Source organism: Hippopotamus amphibius, chromosome 9, assembly GCF_030028045.1.
Source record: "Hippopotamus amphibius kiboko isolate mHipAmp2 chromosome 9, mHipAmp2.hap2, whole genome shotgun sequence".
In the NCBI taxonomy this organism is placed as follows: domain Eukaryota; kingdom Metazoa; phylum Chordata; class Mammalia; order Artiodactyla; family Hippopotamidae; genus Hippopotamus; species Hippopotamus amphibius.
Genome location: NC_080194.1, coordinates 101,443,018 through 101,462,839, shown reverse-complemented (window position 1 = coordinate 101,462,839; position 19,822 = coordinate 101,443,018). Strand labels below are relative to the sequence as shown.

Here is a 19,822-nt window from a genome sequence, read left to right as displayed (position 1 = left end):
AACGTGCATCTAGTATAAATACTCTTTATTTAAAGCTTACAATTACTTACGTATGTATAGCTTTGAAATAACAATACTATATACCCACAATTACATGAACACGATAAGCAGGTTAGCAGTCACCTTGTTGGTAGGGAGAGGCATGGGGTCAGTGAGGGGTACAAAGGGAGCTTTGTCTCTTTCCCAGCAAATGTGAAAAATCTTAGGTTTGATAAAGCTGTTTAGTAGGTAAAAGAGTGTTTGTATATATTATTTTCTACATTTTATGTATATTTATAATATGTCATAATTTTTAATCTCAGTAAAATTGCTTTTATTTTTAGGAATACATTTCCTCTTGATGAAGCTAACAAGACTACAAAGCAAGAACACATACACTTTCAATTATTATATTAAAATTGAGACTACATTTGATATTTTCCAAAGTGAAATTCTTTGATATTAAAAGTATAAGGAAGGCAAAGTTAATTTCTCTGCTAAATGGAACAAACTAAGTATGCCTCATTCACAGATGATGAGTGTAATTAACGGGATTGACCTCTCAGGGAACCATGGAGATTGAGAGAAGAGCAGGTCTCAGAAGTCTAAGCAGCAGGCTAGAAAATCTTATTCTTTGAGCTGATTTATTTTCAGTTGCTTTCTTTCTGTGGACAGCAAAATAGTAACATAACTTGAAAACATGCTTCACACTGACTCTGATAGTTGAGTGATCATCACTGGCTCTTTAATGCCTTTCCATAATCAAAAGTATTTAATCTGTAACTTCAGGTGGTTCCCCTTTCTCAGCGAAGTGGTGTTCTTGAATGGTGCACAGGAACTGTCCCTATTGGCGAATTTCTTGTTAACAATGAGAGTGGTGCTCATAAAAGGTACAGGCCAAAGGATTTCAGCTCCTGTCAATGCCACAAGAAAATGATGGTGAGTGACACTCAGAGATGTAAGCTATTGCAGGATTATCTAATAGTTTATTAAAGCTGCAAGTTGTCAAATATTATGGAATATAAAAAGCTTTAATTTCATCAGGCAATTGTTAATTTACTATCATTAACAAGAAAGTAATCTCGCCATAATGAATGTGTGTGTGAGTGAAAAAGGAAGGTTTTTAAACTATGTTAAGTGTCAACCCTTGTCCTATGAGAAATTAACATTATTCCATGTATACAAATTTGCTTCCAGTTTGGGGTAAGCTAATTGTTAACGAAAAAAACAAACAAAACACTAAAACCAAAAAGAAAAACTTTATGAAATAGATAAATTCTAAGACCTTTGCCACATCACACTGGCCATCTGGTCTGACATTCATTCACCCAATCAGTGACATTTATTGAATGTCTCCTCTCTGCCAGGTACTATGCTGAGACTTCACAAATATGACTAATCACCATCATACTTATCCCATTTTAAGATGAGAAGAAGTCTGAGAATTTAGCTTACCCCACGTCAATGAGCTAATAAATAGTGGAGCAAGGATTTTAAACCTTGCCTGTCCAACTCTGAAATCCATTTACTTTTTCTTTTGTTGTGCTTTCTGTTGTATTTTTTTTTTAAGTGTATGGTAAAGTACTATATGGATTGTGATGGAAGGGTATTGTGTAGGCATTGAGGAGGAAGTGATTAGTTCTACCTGGGACAGGGGGTAGTGGTGAGAATCAGATCCAAGAAGAAATTCATAGAGGAGATGGTGTTTGAGCTGAGTTTTATAAATGGTTTTTCAAGTAGAGGAACATACAAGCAAAAAGGCAGGAGGCATGAACAGGCAGGTAAAGATAGCATAGGCTTAATTTTTGAGGAGGAATAGATGAGATTGAAGCAGTAGTCGTTGGTCAAAAAATGGAGGGTTGCTTCATGAAATGTTAAGAAATTTGCACTTTATCCTGTAGGCAATAGAGAACACTTGAGAAGGATAGTAATATCAGATTGGCATTTTAGAAAACTAATTCTGATAACACTTATATTTTTGAGGGTTGTATTTTTGAGAGATATAGAGGCATGAGACAGAGTCTAAACCAAGAGTAATAACAGTAGGAATGGAGAACAGGCAGTTCATATAAGAAATATTAAAGAGGCAAAACTGATATGATTTGGTTGCTGTTTAAAAGTGGGGTTGGTGAAAAAGAATATCAGTGGCACCCAGTTTCCTGGTTGGCACGATGGAGTGGATGGAGAGGCTGTTTACCATGTTGATGAATAGAGGAAGTAGCTGAGATGATGAGTAGGTGAAATAGTTTGGATTTGCAAATGTTCCAAGTGAAGATGTTGAATGGGAAATTGGAGAGGCACATCAGACTGGAGCTTATTAGAAATATCTGAGCCAGAGATACAGATTTGGAAGTCATCAGTCCATAGTTGAGGTTTGAGCCTCTTGAAGTAGATGTGCTTTGCTTCATGAAATTATCATAGAGTAAGGAAATGTTGAAGGACAGATCTGAAACATGTCAGCTGCTTTGCTATCTATCTGTGATTGATTCTTCCATTCTTTTTCTTTTCCTTTTTCCTATCACGTCCCTAGTGCTGTGACACACCAAAGACTATCTGGAGCTACCTTTGGCATTTTGTGTTTACTTCCACATAGATTACGGAATCATTCAAATTAGAATTGAATTAAAACAAATAACAGTCACTGTTGGGGTGCCTCCTTCCCTTAAAATTAACATGAAAAGCCTAAAGGGATTATGACCTGTTATTAATTGCTTCCCTGACCAGACTTTTAGCTTCTTGTGGGTAGAGATCATATCTTGTTCATCTTTTTATTGCCTTTATATCTATCATACTATTTTCCTGTTGAAACTCTTAGTAGACATTAGTTAAATTAGTTGAACACAATATTCAGAAAGTAATTTTATATTTTATCTATTAAAGGATGTGCAAAGAAAGTCTTTTGAAGAGAAATATGAAACCTTCATGGAGATTTGCCAGAATTTTCAACCAGTTTTCCGTTACTTCTGCATGGAAAAGTTCTTGGATCCAGCTGTTTGGTTTGAGAAACGATTGGCTTATACTCGGAGTGTGGCTACTTCTTCTATTGGTAACCTTCTTATACATTTTAGTAGATTCAGCACTTCCTGCATTCTAAGTTGCAAGGGATGATGGTGGTGATGGTGGTTGTTAACCAAACCATCTTCATCATTAGGTCTTTGTGTTTCTTGTTCATCCTGATTCTTAGCTTCTAAATGTAGCTCTTCTTAGCTTTGGCAGGAGAGAATTTCTTTCTTCCAGATAGGGAAATAAGACTAGTTATTTTTGTTCTTTGTTTAATAGCTTATTTTATTTTCCCTCAGTGTATTATTTCCTGGGATTTTCTTTGGAAAATAATAAAACTCGTGATAGTTCCATTTATTTCCTTTAATTATTATTGTTCTTTTGCATACAGCCTCTATAATACCATGATATTAACACCCAGTGATTGATTCTGTTTAATAGAATTTTGGTTTTGGATTAGAAATAATGATATATATTTAAATATTATGTGTACAATATATGTACAATATATGCTTTTTATTTTCTAAGAGATTGGAATAGTTAACAAAATCTTAGCGTATGAGAACTAGCATGAATATCAGTGATCTATTGTTTTTTAATTAAAGACCACTCTTTTCATCACTTAGATACAATACACCAAGAAGGCAGGACATGTATGTTTTGAAAAACCTCTAGGTAATAATGAATCCCTCTTTTTTTCTACATTGAGAATCATTAATCTGATTCATCTAATTTAGCTTATAAACAAGAAAGTAGGTCCAGTTAATGACAGAGCTAGCCATGCACCCCAGGCATCCTGACACCCTGCCCACTATTTTTTCTATAATACCTCATGGTGTCTTTCATTAGGTTAAAAGCATTTTAAAGCGTGTTTTCATCTGTCTTAAAAACAGAAATGTAGTTTTTCCTGGATCTATACCTAATGAGATGAATTAATGATTAATTTATGTTAAATATAATTCATCAAGCAGAAGAAAGTTTCACTGAAGAATGAAGAATTTACCTATAGGCATCTTAATTTAAAAGTACACACAGTAAATATTTGAGTGCATATAACGCACTGCTTTGACCTTGGTAAATAATGGGTCTCAATTTTAACCACACTCAGTTTTGAAGTATTAATATTTTAATATATATGCTTATTAGTAAAGGGAAGACTTTTATAGCGAATCATCTGGGATTTGAAAAGAGCTGGCAAGATTTGACTTAAACTGCAAATGGCCAGTTATGTACATAATTTCCTTTAAGTAGGCAAAAAGCCTACGCTACTTAAAAATTATAGTCAGTGGTATTAGTTGAAATTATGGCTAATTGTGTCATAGAAATAGATGATATCAGTGACTTCAGGTTTTTTTTCTTCCTAGTTGGTTATATACTTGGACTTGGTGATAGGCATGTACAGAATATCTTGATAAATGAGCAGTCAGCAGAACTTGTACATATAGATTTAGGTAAGTAATAAAAAGGTATGTTTCTTTGTTCAGTAAATATTTGGTTGTCAAGAAATGTTGTTTGCCTGACAGGATATTGCAAGTATGAGAGAGAGAGAGATACATCAAAACAATAAATTTTAAAAAGCAATAAAAAAAGCATAAACACAGTGATGCTGGAGGGGGTAGCTAATTCTGCCTTGGATAATGAGTGACATTTAAGCAAGGTCTCAAAGAAAGAAAGGATAAGCTAGAAAAAAGATAGAGCAGGCATGAGCAAAGAATAATGAAGATGTAGCATGTTGTAGGAATGGCGAAACATTAAATGTGGCTGGAGTGAAGTTTGCATGTAGTTGAGTAGCTTGAGATATAGATTGGTACTAGATTGTAAAAAGCCAGGCCAAGAAGTTTCAACTTTACTCTGTTAAACAACGGGAAGTAAAGGTTGATATATTTAATCAGAACATAATCGTATTTGATTATTGGAAAGATAATTTGGGGAATAGTATTAGCAGTAGGAAGACAAGTTAGGGAATATTATAATAGTTTAGACAGATAATGAAAGAGATGATTTGGACTAAAGTTGTGTGGACCAGGAGATTGGATTTGGGGGACATTTTTGTAGTAATTTTGCACCAGTGATATTAGATGTAGAAACAGCCAAAGAGGGGACTCCCAAGATAACTGAAGTTTCTAGCTAAGGAAAACAACAGGTTTTGTAGAGAATAAGAAACTGATGAGTTTAGTTTTTGTACCTTGTTTTGAGGTTTTAATGGGATTTCCAGGGGAGGTAGGCAGTTTAATATATAGGAAGGCAAAGATATTGAGCATAGTAAGAAATGTAGAACTTTCAGCAAGTAGATTTTAGTTGAAGTCATAGGACTAGAGGAGGTTCTAGTCTTATACATCCTTGATGAAGAGAACTAAGGATGGAATTGTAAGGAATGCCAGTGTTTAAAAGGCTGAGTTCTTGGGAATTCCCTGGTGGTCCAGTGGTTAGGACTTGGCACTTTCACTGCCAAGGGTCCATGTTCAATCCCTGGTTGGGGAACTAAGATCCCACAAGCTGCACAGGCCAAAAAAGAAAAAAGAAGGAAAAAGCCTGAGTCAGAAAAAAAAAATGAGGAATAACCAACAAGTCATGGAAACTAGAGGTAGGAGTATCTTGGAAGCCAAGGGAGGACAAATTTTCATGAAAGAAGAAGTTCTGTACTCAGTAGTATCTGATACAGAAAGGTCAAATAAGATGAATGCTGAATATAGGCCTTTGAGTTTAATAATTAATCAATCTTAGTAAACTTTGGATACAGTGGAGGAAGTGAGATTGTGAAAAGGCAAGGATTGACTGGAAGTTAAGAATGTGTAGGATAAGAATGTGGAATTGTTCTTCAAGAAGTTTAGAAGCAAGAGAAGGATGGAGAGAAATTTGCTGCAGAGATGGGAGACACACATTTGTCACACACACACACCCCCCCTTTTGGTTTTGAGGATCTTTTGTTCTTGTTAATTTGCTTTGGGAGATACTTACAAGAGAGAGACAAAGATAATTGAAATAGCAAGGGAAATCATGAGAGGTATGCGAAGGCGTAGAGCTGGCTTTGCAGTGGAAGCGTGTGAGCTTTTCCTCCAAGAAAAGAAGAAAGGATGAGTGCTAATAGGAAAATCTTCAGCCGGAGGGGAAAGAATTTGAGGGAAATTATGTTTGCTATTCTGTTTTCTCTGAGAACTGGAAAACATGTTTATTTGCTAAGGATTGGAGGGTTGGTAATTGGCCTTAAAGGAACAATAAAATTTTAAAAGTGGGTGCCATGGAAATGAGACCAACAACTGACTAGAAAGGAATAAATAAAAAAGACATGCCAAAGCATTTAAGGGGCACTTTCCTAGGTGATAATCCTAAATTTGTAGTGTCATTGTATGATTTCTTCCAGCAGCCCTCAACATCCCTGGAATTAAAGTTCTAGTTTGAAATGATAAGTGTGGAGGAGCAAGGGGCCAAGAAGATTTGAGGTACTAGTGAGAGTAATCAACTTTGCAGGCTATCTCCTGAGCTGAGTAGGGAAGGAAGAGAGACTAATAGACTAGAAATCTCAGTGAGTTTGAAGACTATTAATAAGAATAAAGGGGTAGAAGGAGAAGAGGTTTTGATTAAACTGTAGGATTTAGGATTTCTTAGGAATTACAGTTTTAGGAAATTATAAGTTCTATAGTGTAAGTTTTGCTAAGTGGTTTGCTAAGAGATAGTAAATTGAATTTCATTAGAACAGAGACAATCAGGGGTATTATATGGTTTTCCCCAGAATGAATTCCAGAGTTAGGATAGAGAGAAAGATCATGAGCTGGGTCCACACCAACATTCAGTGAATTTGATAGGAATTCTTAGAGGTTGGGGTATAATAAATACGAGGATGAGTGGAGTTGTTAGAGCCAGAATGTGTGAACTCAGTAGAGGAGTGAAATTTTGCACGAGAATGAAAGGACAGTGCAGTGGAAGCTGCAGAGTAGAGAAAGGAGAATGCAGCCTGTGTCCAGGCCGTGTTAAACGCATCTGTAAATGAGAAAGGTAAGTTGGTATAATCACCCTGGAATACTGTTTGGCATTATCTGCTGAAGCTAGGCATGGTGACCCAGAAATTCCACTGCAATAGAAATGTACACATGTGTATAAGAATGTTCATAGTAGTACTATTCATAATAGCCTCAAACTAGAAACAGCCCCAACCCCCATCACAAATAGAATGGATGAACAGTCTACAGCCATACCACTCAGAATGCACCTGATCTTGACTGATCTTGAAAGCTAAACAGGGTCGGGCCTGGGTAGTACTTGGATGGGAGAATGGATAAATGAATTTTGTTGTATTCATAAAATGAAATACTATATAACAATGAGATTGAATAACTATAGCCACACACAACATGGAAGACTCACAAATATAATGTTAAGTGAAAGAATCTAGATACAAAAAATATATACTGTGTAATTCCATTTATATAAAATATAAAACAAATAATATTAGTCTACAGTGTTGGAAGACAGGATAGTGGTAAGCCTTTGAAGAGGTGTCTTGTGATTGATAGGGAGATGAGGCGGGGCTTCTGGAGTAATGGTTACATGGGTTTGTTCACTTTGTAAAATCTCTATTTAGCCGTACACTTGAATGATTTTGATGATTTGTACCCTTTTCTGTGTATCTCTTTGATTATCTGTTGCTGCATAAGAAACCACGCCAAGTTTAGTAGCTTAAAATTACTATCTCTCATAGTCTATGGGTTGACTGGACTCAGCTGGAATATTCTCGTTTATGATCTTTCACGCAGTTGTAGTCCGCATCTCGGGCTGCATTCACCTCAGGATTCAGCAAGGCCAGTGTCCAAGGTGGCTTCTCAGATTTGATGCTTCATTGCTCCTCCTTGTGACCTCTCTGTCTAGCACAATGACCTGAACTTGGGCTTCAGGAGGAAGGAAGTAGAATTTGAGGGCTAGCTTGCAACCGGCACAGTGTCACTTCTACTGCATTCTGTTAGTCATAGCAGTGTCATAGGATCCATCCAGATTCTCCCCTCTCTTTCTGGGACTCCAGTAACAAATATTAGACCATCTCACTGTATCATTTATGCTCTTTATGTCCTTGTATATATTTTTCAAACCTTATTTTTCCTTCAACTCACCCATGGTGTCAGTGGAAACCATGTGGGGAGCCTGGACTTCCAGTCTCACCAGTCCGAAGTAAGGAACCCCCTCTCCTCTTGGATGTCAGAGGTGGCCAAGTGGGAAACCTGGTCTTCTACCACCACTTAGCAGTAATAAGGTGATTACTCCCAAAGCCAGCAAAAACAGAAGTGGTAGACAAGGTCCAGAGTCTCATAATGTAATACCCAAAAATTCAAGATTTCAATTGAAAATCATTTGTCAGGAAAATTGCAGTTTGAATGAAAAACAATAGATGTCAGCACTGAGATGACAAAGATGTTAGAATTATCTGACAAAGATTTTAAAGCAGCCATCATAAAAATGCTTCAAGGTTAAAAAAAATAAAAAAAAAATAAAAATAATAAACTGGGAGATGCTAAAAATTAATTAATTAATTAAAAAAATGCTTCAAGGAGCAGTTGCAAACACGTTTGAAACAAGTAAAAAGGTAGTAAGTCTCAGCATGGAAATAGTCTCAACATAGAAACAGGAGATATAAGAGAACCAGTTAAAATTTTTACTTTTTATTTTTTATTTTTTAAAATATTTATTAATTTAATTTATTTATTTGGTTGCACTGGGTCTTAGTTGTGGCAGATGGGCTCCTTAGTTGCAGCATGCAGCCTCCTTAGTTATGGCATGTGAACTCTTAGTTGTGACATGCATGTGGAATCTAGTTCCCCAATCAGGGATTGAACCTGGGTCCCCTGCATTGGGCATGTGCAGTCTTGTCCACTGTGCCACCAGGGAAGTCCCCAGGTGAAAATTTTAGAACAGTAAAATGCAATAATTAAAATTTTACAACTCAGTGGTTAGGCTCAACAAGCAGAATGATGGTGCAGAAGAAAGAATCAGTGAACGTGAAGACAGAGCAGTGGAAATCACTCAATCTGAACAATAGAGGGGAAAAAAGGAGAAAATCTTTAGCAGCTAGGGCTAGGCAGAGTTCTTAGACTTGACACCAAAAACACAGTCCATAAGAACTCTCAAAATTCAACAGTATAAACAAAACAAAACAAAAGTAATTATTAAATGGGCAAAAGGCATGAATAGACGTTTCACCAAAGAAGATATACAGATAGTAAATTCAGTACACAAAAAGATGTTCACCTGTACCACAAATTATAGCAGATTTCTTCATAATAGCCCCAAATTGGAAACAATCCAGATGTCCTTTAAATGGGCAAATGTTTAAACAAACTGGTACTTCCATACTATAGAATACAACTCAGTATACACAATTTGGATGATTCTCTAGAGAGTCATGTTTAGTGAAAAAAGCTAATCCCCAAAGGTTATGTACTGTTTGACTCCATTTGTATAACATACTTGGAATTACAAAATTGTAAAAATGGAAAACAAATTAGTGATTACTGGAAGAACAGGGGGTAGGGGTAGGCCCTGGGGATAAAGTAGGTGTGGCTAATATAGCATGAGCGATCCTTGTGGTGATGGAAATATTCCATATCTTGACTGCATCAATGTCAACCTCCTGGTTGTGATATTGTGCTGTAGTTTTGCAAGATGTTACCATTGGGGGAAAATGGATCAAAGGTGTATAAAATTTTAAATTCTGCCCTTCACTACCTCATTGTTAAATGTCACCCTTTAATATAGATTTCTCTAATTATGTCAATAAATAATTTTTTAACTTGTTTTTTTAAATTTGAGGTGGATCTCCTGAAGAATGCTGGAGATGAAGAAGGCAGGCAGAGCAGAAATAGGATAAATGACTGCGTGTTTTAGTACTGATTGAATATTAGTGACAAATTATTTGGTGCCTCTGCAAAGTCACATGCCAATTGAGAGGAAAGTAAATTAGCTGTGGGACCTCCTAACCTCACTGTATTTTTTACTTCAGGAGTTGCTTTTGAACAGGGTAAAATCCTTCCTACCCCTGAAACAGTTCCTTTTAGACTCACCAGAGATATTGTGGACGGCATGGGCATTACTGGTGTTGAAGGTGTGTTCAGAAGGTAAGCCAAATAAGGTAAGGTAGGGCAGGTGATTTTTGGTGTCGAAGTTATTTGGATTACTGATTTCTATAGATTATAGAATTCACCCTTACTAGAATTATTGTACATTCCAGTGCTTTACCAGTACTAAAGAAGAGACCTTGGGTAAAAGCAGTAATAATTTCCGCTTCCTTCAGACCACCTGGGACCTCACCCAATATAACACACATACTGTCCTCCCTCGCTGCCTCTGGAAGCAGCCTGCCTTTACCTTTCACACCTCTGTCCAGCTAACTCTTTGTTTACTGATCAGAACTTCTATTGGGTGCTCATTCTTGCATATATAAATTATCCTAAAGGAGCTTATGATCTGGTACCAATTCCTGCTAAAAGAACTTTGCAGTTCCCTGTAGTTTTCCCAGCATAGATCTACATAATCAACTGTCTTTTTTTATTCTATATACTCAGTTTTTAATGGGGCAGATTCTAGTCAGAGTAAACTGTAATTACCATAATAATCAACTGAAAGAAATGTTTCGTAGTAGTATTGTGTTATTCTTATAAATGCTAAGCTTACATACACATATATATTTGTATTCATTTCAGAAAAATCTTCTGAAAACCCGCTCTGCCAAGTACTATGCTCTTTGAGATAGTAATTTGAGAATTATTAACAAGAACCTTCTCAGCATACTAAACATGAATATATAGGAGATAAAGATATGTTGCAAATGTTGGTATATAATAACATTCCTATTTATAATGTGTTTTCAGATGCTGTGAGAAAACCATGGAGGTTATGAGAAACTCTCAGGAAACCCTGTTAACCATTGTAGAGGTAATGTATATTTTAAGGAAATGTCTATTTCTTTACCTGACAGATGGTATGTCTTGTTAGGAAGGACTGCCTTGAGGGTCAGTGCTTGGTTTTAATGTGGTGGGGTGAAGCTGAGCAGCAGGAGAGTAAGGAGTGTTACCACGGTAAGTAACCTCTAGGCTTTACACATACATCAGCACGTGGGCAGCTTAGATAGCTCATGTGGTATTATTTTCAGAATGGTTTCCTTTGGAGTTTGAAGAGAAATCAGTAAGTTGTGTCTGCTTTTCCCATGCCAAGGTTCAGAACCATGTAGTGAGGCAGATGGAGATGAAAGTGTCAGCGTTGTTACTGCAGGAACACGGCTGAGCAGTGAGGGCCACACTGGCTTGCTGCAGGTGCCACCTCAGGGCCTCTCTGCCGTCTTCACCTGGGGACAGCCCACTGAGTGGGGTTTGGGCCTACAGGACATAGACCCTCTGTCAGGATCCCTGACTCATGTTGATCAGGGCAGAAAGGGAAGGAAGTCCAGCAGGTTTCCAGTGCTTATGACATTGATTCTACCCCAGTGAAGAATTGGGTACCCGAGGCGGTCATTCTCTATCCTAGTAATGGGTATGTGGGGCAAGAGATCTGGAAAGTGTCCTCCACAGGGAAGCATGGAAGTAGGGTTGAAGCATGCCTCCCTTACATTCTTTCAGCTTTTTGTTCCTTTAACTGTTGCTGGACCTGGCTGCACTTTACTATATCACCTGTATTGCTTTTAAACAATGTTGATATTAACCAAATTTGAACCAAACTTCTAGGGATGAGGCGATAACATTTGTATTTTTTAAAAGCTCTCTTACTGTGCAGCCAAGGTTGAGAATCACTGTCTTAATTCACTGGTATTAACCATTACGCCCATTATCAACAAGGGTGGAACTATATCCCAAGGAAGGTAAAATTAATAGTCTATTAGGGTAGTCCTGTGTCTACTGCTCTTATGAACCAAAGTCCTCTTTATAGATCTCCTTTGGACCACTGGTGGCAGTATGGATTTTTGGTACAAAGAGCGTTAAACTGGGTCCCAATAGTATTTTGATAAAATTAACTTCAAGGCTGTGCTATTTCCAAGGGTGGAAAAGCTTTCTCTTTTCCGCATATTATGTTGTCATTTATTACAGTTTTCCATTGGTGCTGCATCAAGAGTAAATGATAACATGGATGCCTCAGTAATGTAGAAAGCAAGGCCTAAAATCAGATTATCTTGCCTTTTTGCATTTAAGACAAAAAAATCCAAATTTTTCAAATTAATTTAAAATCCAAAGAAGTTTAATGTATTCCCCAGTATTTTACTCTGCTCAGTCTCACTCGAAAGGATTTTTGTGCCTGGGTAGATTTGGTGCTTCCTTCAGTGCCTATATCCTGAGTTAACACTTGCTAGAAGAGGGTAGTTCCTTCAAGGCTTCAGAAGTTTTATTAGTTGAATGCCAAATTGCTCACGAGCCTCATTCTTTAAAGAGTGGTAGGAGATATTAGAGAGGTAATAGTGGGCAGATTGTTTAGGGATTCCTACATTAGTGAGAGGATTTTAGATTGTACTGAGTAAGATGAAAACTGTTGGGGAGTTTCAGGCCACTGCATCTCCACCTGCAATAACTGTGTCACTTAACAAGCTTTATAAGCTTTGTGTATTTTACACTCATCTGCCTAATCCTCCCTTTGTATATCTGTCTGAATTTCCTGAAATAATTTGGTGTGGTTGTCCCAGTCTTCAAGAGTAGTTTCCCAGCTGACCTCACTATGGACTTTATGTCTTCAGCTTCAGCAGGGTACTTCTCAAGGATCGCAATCCTCTGGAATGTAATCTGTCTCCTCTCTTATAGTCCGTGCGTCTGCTCTGTTAGACTTCATTAAGTCGCAGTCACTGTTTCTGATCTAATAGCAATTAAAACTTCTCCTCACTTCCTAACCCTCTTTAAGAGAGCTGTGACTTGGGTGCATTTCCCTTTCCCTCTCAGAACATTCATCTCTACTGGCCTTCAAGATCTCATTTTCTTTTTCATAATAGACCATCCTATCCTCCAAGATTTTATCCATTCTACTAAGGTACTCTCTCCTTTTAACTCGGTGCTTCTTAGCTAAGTGCAGTTTTGCTCCCTAGAGGACAGTTGGCAATGTCTGGAGACATTTTTGATTGTCATAATTGGGGCCTGGGGGAGATGTGAGGGTACTATTGACATCTAGTGGGTAGAGGCAAGAGATGCCACTAAACATCCAATACGCAAGACAGCCCTCACACCAAAGAAATATCCAGCTAAAAAATATCCATAGTGCCAAAATTGAGAAATCCTGCTTTAACTTAATCTGTATTCCTTTTGTTTTTGTTCAACCACTTCTGTTCTGATAATAAAACTCAAGTATATTTTTTGAATTATTCCAGTTCCTCTTTGATTCCAGAATTTGCAAATATGATTCCTAACACAAGCCCTTGGGTTTGAAATAATTCATCTGTGTTTCTCTGTTTCAACCCAAGAAGACTATAGTATGTTTATAACAGAGGCACCCCCATTTCTTTTCATTAGTTGTTAATAAAATGTACCTCCCTTTTGTGGGTGAAACTGGGTTGGATCCGTAAAGTCTAGCCATATCAGTGCCCAATTTGAAGTAACTTAGGAACCCTTAAATTTATGGACAAACCACATATATTGAGTCAGTCCCTCCATATTTTTTAATAGCCCTGGAGGATGCTCAGAACAGCATAAACAAATCACCAGATTTTGGTACTGCTGATCGAGTATTTGTCCTGGAATTAAACATATAATGCTAAGGGCATTTTATAGTCTCAGACTACAGACCTAGCTAGAAACACAAAAAAGGAAGCAGCAAGAAAGTATTCCAACTTTGTAAGGCTGGAATATCCTCAAAATCAGTCATTCCTGGAATTGAATCTTAACTTATTATTAAGACCTGTATGGTAAGCATTTGCTGAGGCCTGTTTAACAAATATATATATTTTATATATATATATAATATATATATATGTGCCTATAAACACCAGGGGCAGTTAGCTGTTCTGAATTGCCAAGGTCAGAAATCCCCATGACCTCAATGACTAAAATTTAGACCTAGAATCACTTGCTCTCATCATGCCAGTTATTTTGGTATTCAAATTCTACTCCATATGTAGATTTCAAGATGCTAATCATAGAACTAGACCTTGGGTTTTGAGGTCTTTTCAATAAATTACACCTTTTTTTCTCCACGCAAATTTGGAATTAATCGGGTGGAAAAGAAAGAGCCTTATAAGAATAAGATAGATCAAAACGTCAGGTCGATTACTGACACAGCTGTTGGAGAATATGGCTTAGGAGTAAGGTCCAAATAGGCTTGCTGCTGCCGGCCAGCTCGCACAGCCTGGTCGATCCCTTGGTACAGCTCACCTGAGGGAGAATTGGGGCCTGCAGTTCTCTGCTCTGGCAAATGTTCTTACCCAAGAGCTGATCAAGAGAAGAGGGAGAAGGAAAGAAAGTGACTAGGGCTTATCTCCTTTTGATTAGTTTTACCCGATGAGGAAACGTGGGTCAAAGGATGTCACAGCCCCCAGTATGGAGGAAGACTGGATTCAGATGGCAGAAAAAGTCCAGAGCAGCATGTTAGTGTAGCTTCCTCCACAAGGAAACAGGAAGCACCCATCCCAGTCAACTACCATGTGACTGGCCTCTATTATTTTTATAATACTGGTTCTACTGTTTCTAAATACATCATCAAAGCATACATTGTTCTTCTAATACGTATGTTCTCTCTATCTAGGTCCTCCTGTATGATCCTCTCTTTGACTGGACCATGAATCCTTTGAAAGCTTTGTATTTACAGCAGAGGCCAGAAGATGAAAGTGAGCTCCACTCCACTCCAAATGCAGATGACCAGGAATGCAAACGAAATCTCAGGTGAGCAGTATTTTGTGAAGAATCTGTTGTCAGTTGTTCAGATACTCATGTTCCCAAGGCCCTTTAAATTGTTTCACCTCATTAACCTTTGTGTTTTTATCATTAGTGGTATTGACCAGAGTTTCAACAAAGTAGCTGAACGTGTCTTGATGAGACTGCAAGAGAAACTAAAAGGAGTGGAGGAGGGAACCGTGCTCAGTGTTGGTGGACAGGTGAATTTGCTCATACAACAGGCCATGGACCCCAAAAATCTCAGCCGACTTTTCCCAGGATGGAAAGCTTGGGTGTGATATTAAGCATGTGATTGTCTTTGAACTCAACCTTTAGGAATTGTATTTTGGCCTTCATTTTTAACCCAGCCACATACTTTGAATAGGTATTAATATTGAACTAGGTAAATTACTGTTTTTTAAAAAATTTTTGATGCCTGCTTCAGTTACCTAAAGATGCTTTCATAGTTTCAAGGAACAGTTTTCTCACACTTTAGAAATAACTGTCAGTCACGCTCTACTTCTGAGCTAAATGTTTATTTTTTCTTCTCAAGTACGTGCCTGTATCATTTTCAGTAGAATCACTGACTTTTGCTTTAGTTGAAAATGCAAGCATTTGGAGTATAGGAGCAGCGCTGACAGATTTTTCTTTAATATAAGTTAGAACAAATAAATATACTGCTAGTTTTCATGTAGCTTTTCATAAAACTTGTTTCCCAGATATTATATATGAATGATAAAATATCAATACATAGAAGGAAGAAAAGAACTATGAAATTGTAACCATCTATATATCATGGTACATAAGTTTGGATTTTCAGTAGTAAGATCTCTCAGTGTTACTGAATAATGAAGGTATTATGATATGGAGAACAAATTTCACAAACACAGTATGGTTACTATTTTTTAGAAATGTATATTTGACCTTCTTATTCTGTTAAGCCTTCTGTGTTTCCAGTACTTTATCTTTCTATGATGCCTTCATATCTTTCTTCTAGCTCATGAATTCTCTTGTCTCTATGTAATCTCCTTTTTAAACTATTCATTGGGTTTCTCCTTTCAAAAGTTGTTTTCCATTTCTATGTATCATTCTTCAGATTTGCCTATTATTTGTTTCATGATGTCTGGTTTTTTCTGTTTTTTTTTTTTTTTTTTTAAGTTTCTGTTGTTTGTATCTGTTGTTTTTTGTATTGGGGGCACTGTTTATCCATGTATTTTGTGATTTTAGAAGGTGAGCTTATTTTCAGCAGGGCCTTCTCATGGGAATCTTGGGTGGCCTGGGTTAAGAACAGTTCCTTCCAGGAAATTTTTATGTCTGTTTATGTCATAATCCCAGGACTATCACTGACAGAGGACCACTCTTTAATTTCTTGGCTTCAGGGTTTCCTGACCTGAAGAGTACTATAAATTCACTGAGGGAAGACTCCCAGGCCAGGACAGATATCTTCCGCATTATCTCCCTATGAATGTTTTACTGATGACTCCCCTTTCACTGAGAGTGTAAGCCTGCGTGTGTCCCAACTTTATGGACATGAGGGGAGGTGCATTTAATTACTACCCACTGTTATAGCTCAAATTCATAGATTAATGAGATTGGTAAGTTTTCCAGGACAGCTAGAATATCAGCTCACACGTTTACCTCTCTGCTTTTTAGTTTCCTTCTGAAACTGAAAATTTTTGGCAGTAAGGATCTGCCATTTCTTATAACTTATGCTCTGCATTTAAAAAATATTTCTTATGTCTTATCTAGCATTTCTGTGTTTTATTGAAAGGAAAGAATTTAGGTATCAAATTTGATATATAGCTAGAAATGGAACCCTTCTGTCCCCATACTGTCATTAAACAAACAAAACTACTGACTTGTCTATTAGTGAGTATAATCCTTCCTCCATCCTTAGGAAACTGTTCGTCTCAGCTGCAGAGATTAAAAAAATGGGTGGTTGAACTTTCCTCTTATTTGTACCTTAGGTGGTTATGTGAACAATTTTTTCTAATGACAGGTTGATATTTGTTTCTGTTGCCAATGGCAAGTTCTCACTCAGCTGATCTCCCCACCTTCCCCTTCCTCCAAAAATAATCTCAAGATTATTACTACTATAAATTTCTTAGTTTGGTTTCTGGAGAACTATTCTTAAAATTTTTATTTTGCATTTCAAATTACAAACTTATCGTGACATATTTTTCTTATAAGTTTCCTAAATGAATATTTGATATACATTGGTAGTTTTTATTACCATAGTGAATCAAGGGAATTGATTTAAGACAGCCTTGAAATCTTCGTGGATGGAATAAGAAATTATCAACTAGATGATAGTGTAAGTAAGTGAATTTGAAGCTAATTCTTGCTAGTTGATATATCCAGAGAGCTTTGAATAACATCATTAATCTACTCTTCAACCTTGAGTGGTATGCTGTAAAGCTCCTGTCCTATTCAGATATTATTAATGGCATTGAAAAGCTTACCAGATTTCCAGATAACAACCAGGAGGAATAGCTAATTTACAGGTGGTAGAATTAAGATTCTAAAGATTATGATAAGCTGGAACACTGTCTGGAAATGAATAAGATAGAAATTTACTGGGAACAAATGAGGAATGGATAGGTTTTTAAAATATTTATGATAGAATATTTGTTGTATACTGAGTACCTAACATACATTATATGCAGTATCTTTGGCAAGGTTAGTGATGTTATTCCAATTTATAGCTGGGGAAAGTAAAACTTGGGGAAATGAAATAACTTGTCCAAGGCCAGAATATAATAAATTGAAGATACAAGTTTAATATGGACAATCTCTAACTTGGAACTCTTTCAAGTGAAAAGAGTCTAGGCTTCACCAGTCAGTTGCTCATAAGGTCAGTGGAAACCAAGGAGAGAAGCTACTAGAAAAGCAAATAAACTAAAGGCAGTTGTATTCAGGTTAAGGGAGATAATACCCATTCCACTATTCTCTGTGCTTATCGTACCACCCCAAAGTATCTTTCTAATTAGTAGGTAAATAAATCCATGGTCATGATAGTATATATTTAAAATATATGCACTTAGAAATGCAAAAAATTTAAATATGGCCTAAAGCAAATAAAAGCAAAGAGGGAAACCTTTGGTCTTAAAGATTAAAGTAGGCTTTTGCATACATAGAAAGCTAGTGCACTGGCTTGAAATACAGAGATATATGCCACTTCAAATATTTTGGTTGTACCTTAATGAAATTGTATCTTTCATATAGGTTTTAGTACTATTGAATGTATTTCTTTTTACATTGTTACCTGTTTTAAAATAAATCTTAAAGAAAATGTATGCTAAGACTCATTCATTTTATTCAAATATTTGAGTGTTCTGTGTGCCAAGCATGGTGCTGATTCGTAGGGAGGCAACAGTAAGCGAGGAAAGCATAACCATTCCTAGAGAACTCATAGTCTGGGGTACACAGCAATTTACAGTGCAGTGTGAGCTGGGAAGCCTGCTATACAGGACCAGACCAGTATGTGCATTTCATCCTAAACAATCTAGTAGTTTTTCTTGATTACCCTGTGACAAAAAGCCAAGTGAATGTTCTTTTTGGGGGGGTCCTAGAGAGTGATCTAGTTGACATTTCTAGAGTCTAATAATAGATATTGGAAATGAAAGTTACAAAGATCCTGATATTCTAAATGTGAAGTTTGCATTCCACATATTTATCATTTTTTAAAAATCAGTAACTTCAGTCTTCTTTCAAGTTACAGGCTTTTTTGCCCAGTTTCTGAAAAAGTGAATTTTGCATAAATACAGTACAAACTTTTCACAGAGATTAGATTCAGAATTTGGTAAGGTGAAAATCTAATGAAAATTATTCTCTGAAAAATCCCTTACTTTGCCCATAATGTACAGCATGCATAATTTTTTCATGTACAGCAATATGTAAAAATATATACTTTTACACTAATGTACAATGTATGATTCTAAAGCAGTGGTCTCAGGAGGTAATTTTGCTTCCTCACTCCCCCATATTTGGCAATGTCTAAGGACATTTTTTGTTTGTCACTGACATGGTGAGAGCATGAAACATTGACATACAGTGTTGAAGTTTAAGGTCAGTGCATACTTCCAAACCAGGGGAGAAATGGTCATGATTTGGCTTGTGGATCTAGCCTTGGTATAAGTGTGTGTTCATAACTGGTCTACTATTAATGTGATTTGCTATTTTTTTAAATTGTAGTAAAATACACATAACATAAAGTTTACCATATTGACTATTTTTAAGTGTACAGTTCAGTAGTACACATTCACCCTGTAGTGCAGCCAATCTCTAGCACTCTTCATCTTGCAAAACTAAAGTTCTGTACCCATTTCACAACTTCCCAGTCTCCCCTCCACCCAGCCCTTGGCAGCCACTATTCTATTTTCTCTCTTTGAATTTGCTCCAGCTACCTCCTATAAGCATTTGTCTTTTTGTGACTGGCTTATTTCACTAGCATAATATCCTTAATAAGGTTCATCCCTGTTATTGTATATCAGAATTTCCTTCTTTTTAAAGACTGAATAATATTCGATGGTATGTTTAGACCCAGTTTTTGTTTATCATTTTATCTGTTTGTAGACACTTGGGTTGCTTTCCCCTTTTGGCTGTTGTGAATAATGCTGCTATTGAGTGTGGGTGTACAAATACTCTTCAGGACTCTGTTTTTAGTTCTTTTGGGTATGTACCCAGAAGTGGAATTACTGGATCATATGGTAATTCTATTTTAAATTGTTTGTAGCTATCCCATGCTGTTTTCCATAGTAGCTACAGTGTTTTACATTCCTACAAACAGTGCACAAGGGTTCTGATTTCTTCACATTGTCACCAACACCTGTTATTTTCTGTTTTGTTTTTTTAATAGTAGCCATCTTAATGCATGTAGAAGAGTCATTCTTGCAAGAAAAACACTGTATACTTTATACAAATCCAATGAGTGGTATTCCAAGAAATAAGTTTTACGGGGAAAATATGTCCTTCAGTTATTTTTGAAAACCTTGTTCTGCCTTGTTTAATATTAGCTTATTTGA

General features: G+C 36.7%; 1 protein-coding gene across 11 annotated transcripts in view; it reads left to right on the top strand.

Moving 5' to 3' along the window:
- The window catches only part of ATM (ATM serine/threonine kinase), a 211,345-nt gene that overhangs the window by 127,948 nt on the left and 63,575 nt on the right, over positions 1-19,822 (top strand). For 10 of the 11 annotated variants that reach the window (XM_057750326.1, XM_057750327.1, XM_057750325.1 and 7 more), the window contains 7 exons: positions 769-918; positions 2,860-3,025; positions 4,344-4,430; positions 9,965-10,079; positions 10,833-10,896; positions 14,671-14,807; positions 14,914-15,019. In XM_057750326.1, the coding sequence (XP_057606309.1) occupies positions 769-918; positions 2,860-3,025; positions 4,344-4,430; positions 9,965-10,079; positions 10,833-10,896; positions 14,671-14,807; positions 14,914-15,019 (825 nt within the window). Of the gene's footprint in view, positions 1-768; positions 919-2,859; positions 3,026-4,343; positions 4,431-9,964; positions 10,080-10,832; positions 10,897-14,670; positions 14,808-14,913; positions 15,020-16,177; positions 18,134-19,822 lie in introns of those variants that run through there. The other variant, XM_057750331.1, reaches the window with a different exon arrangement.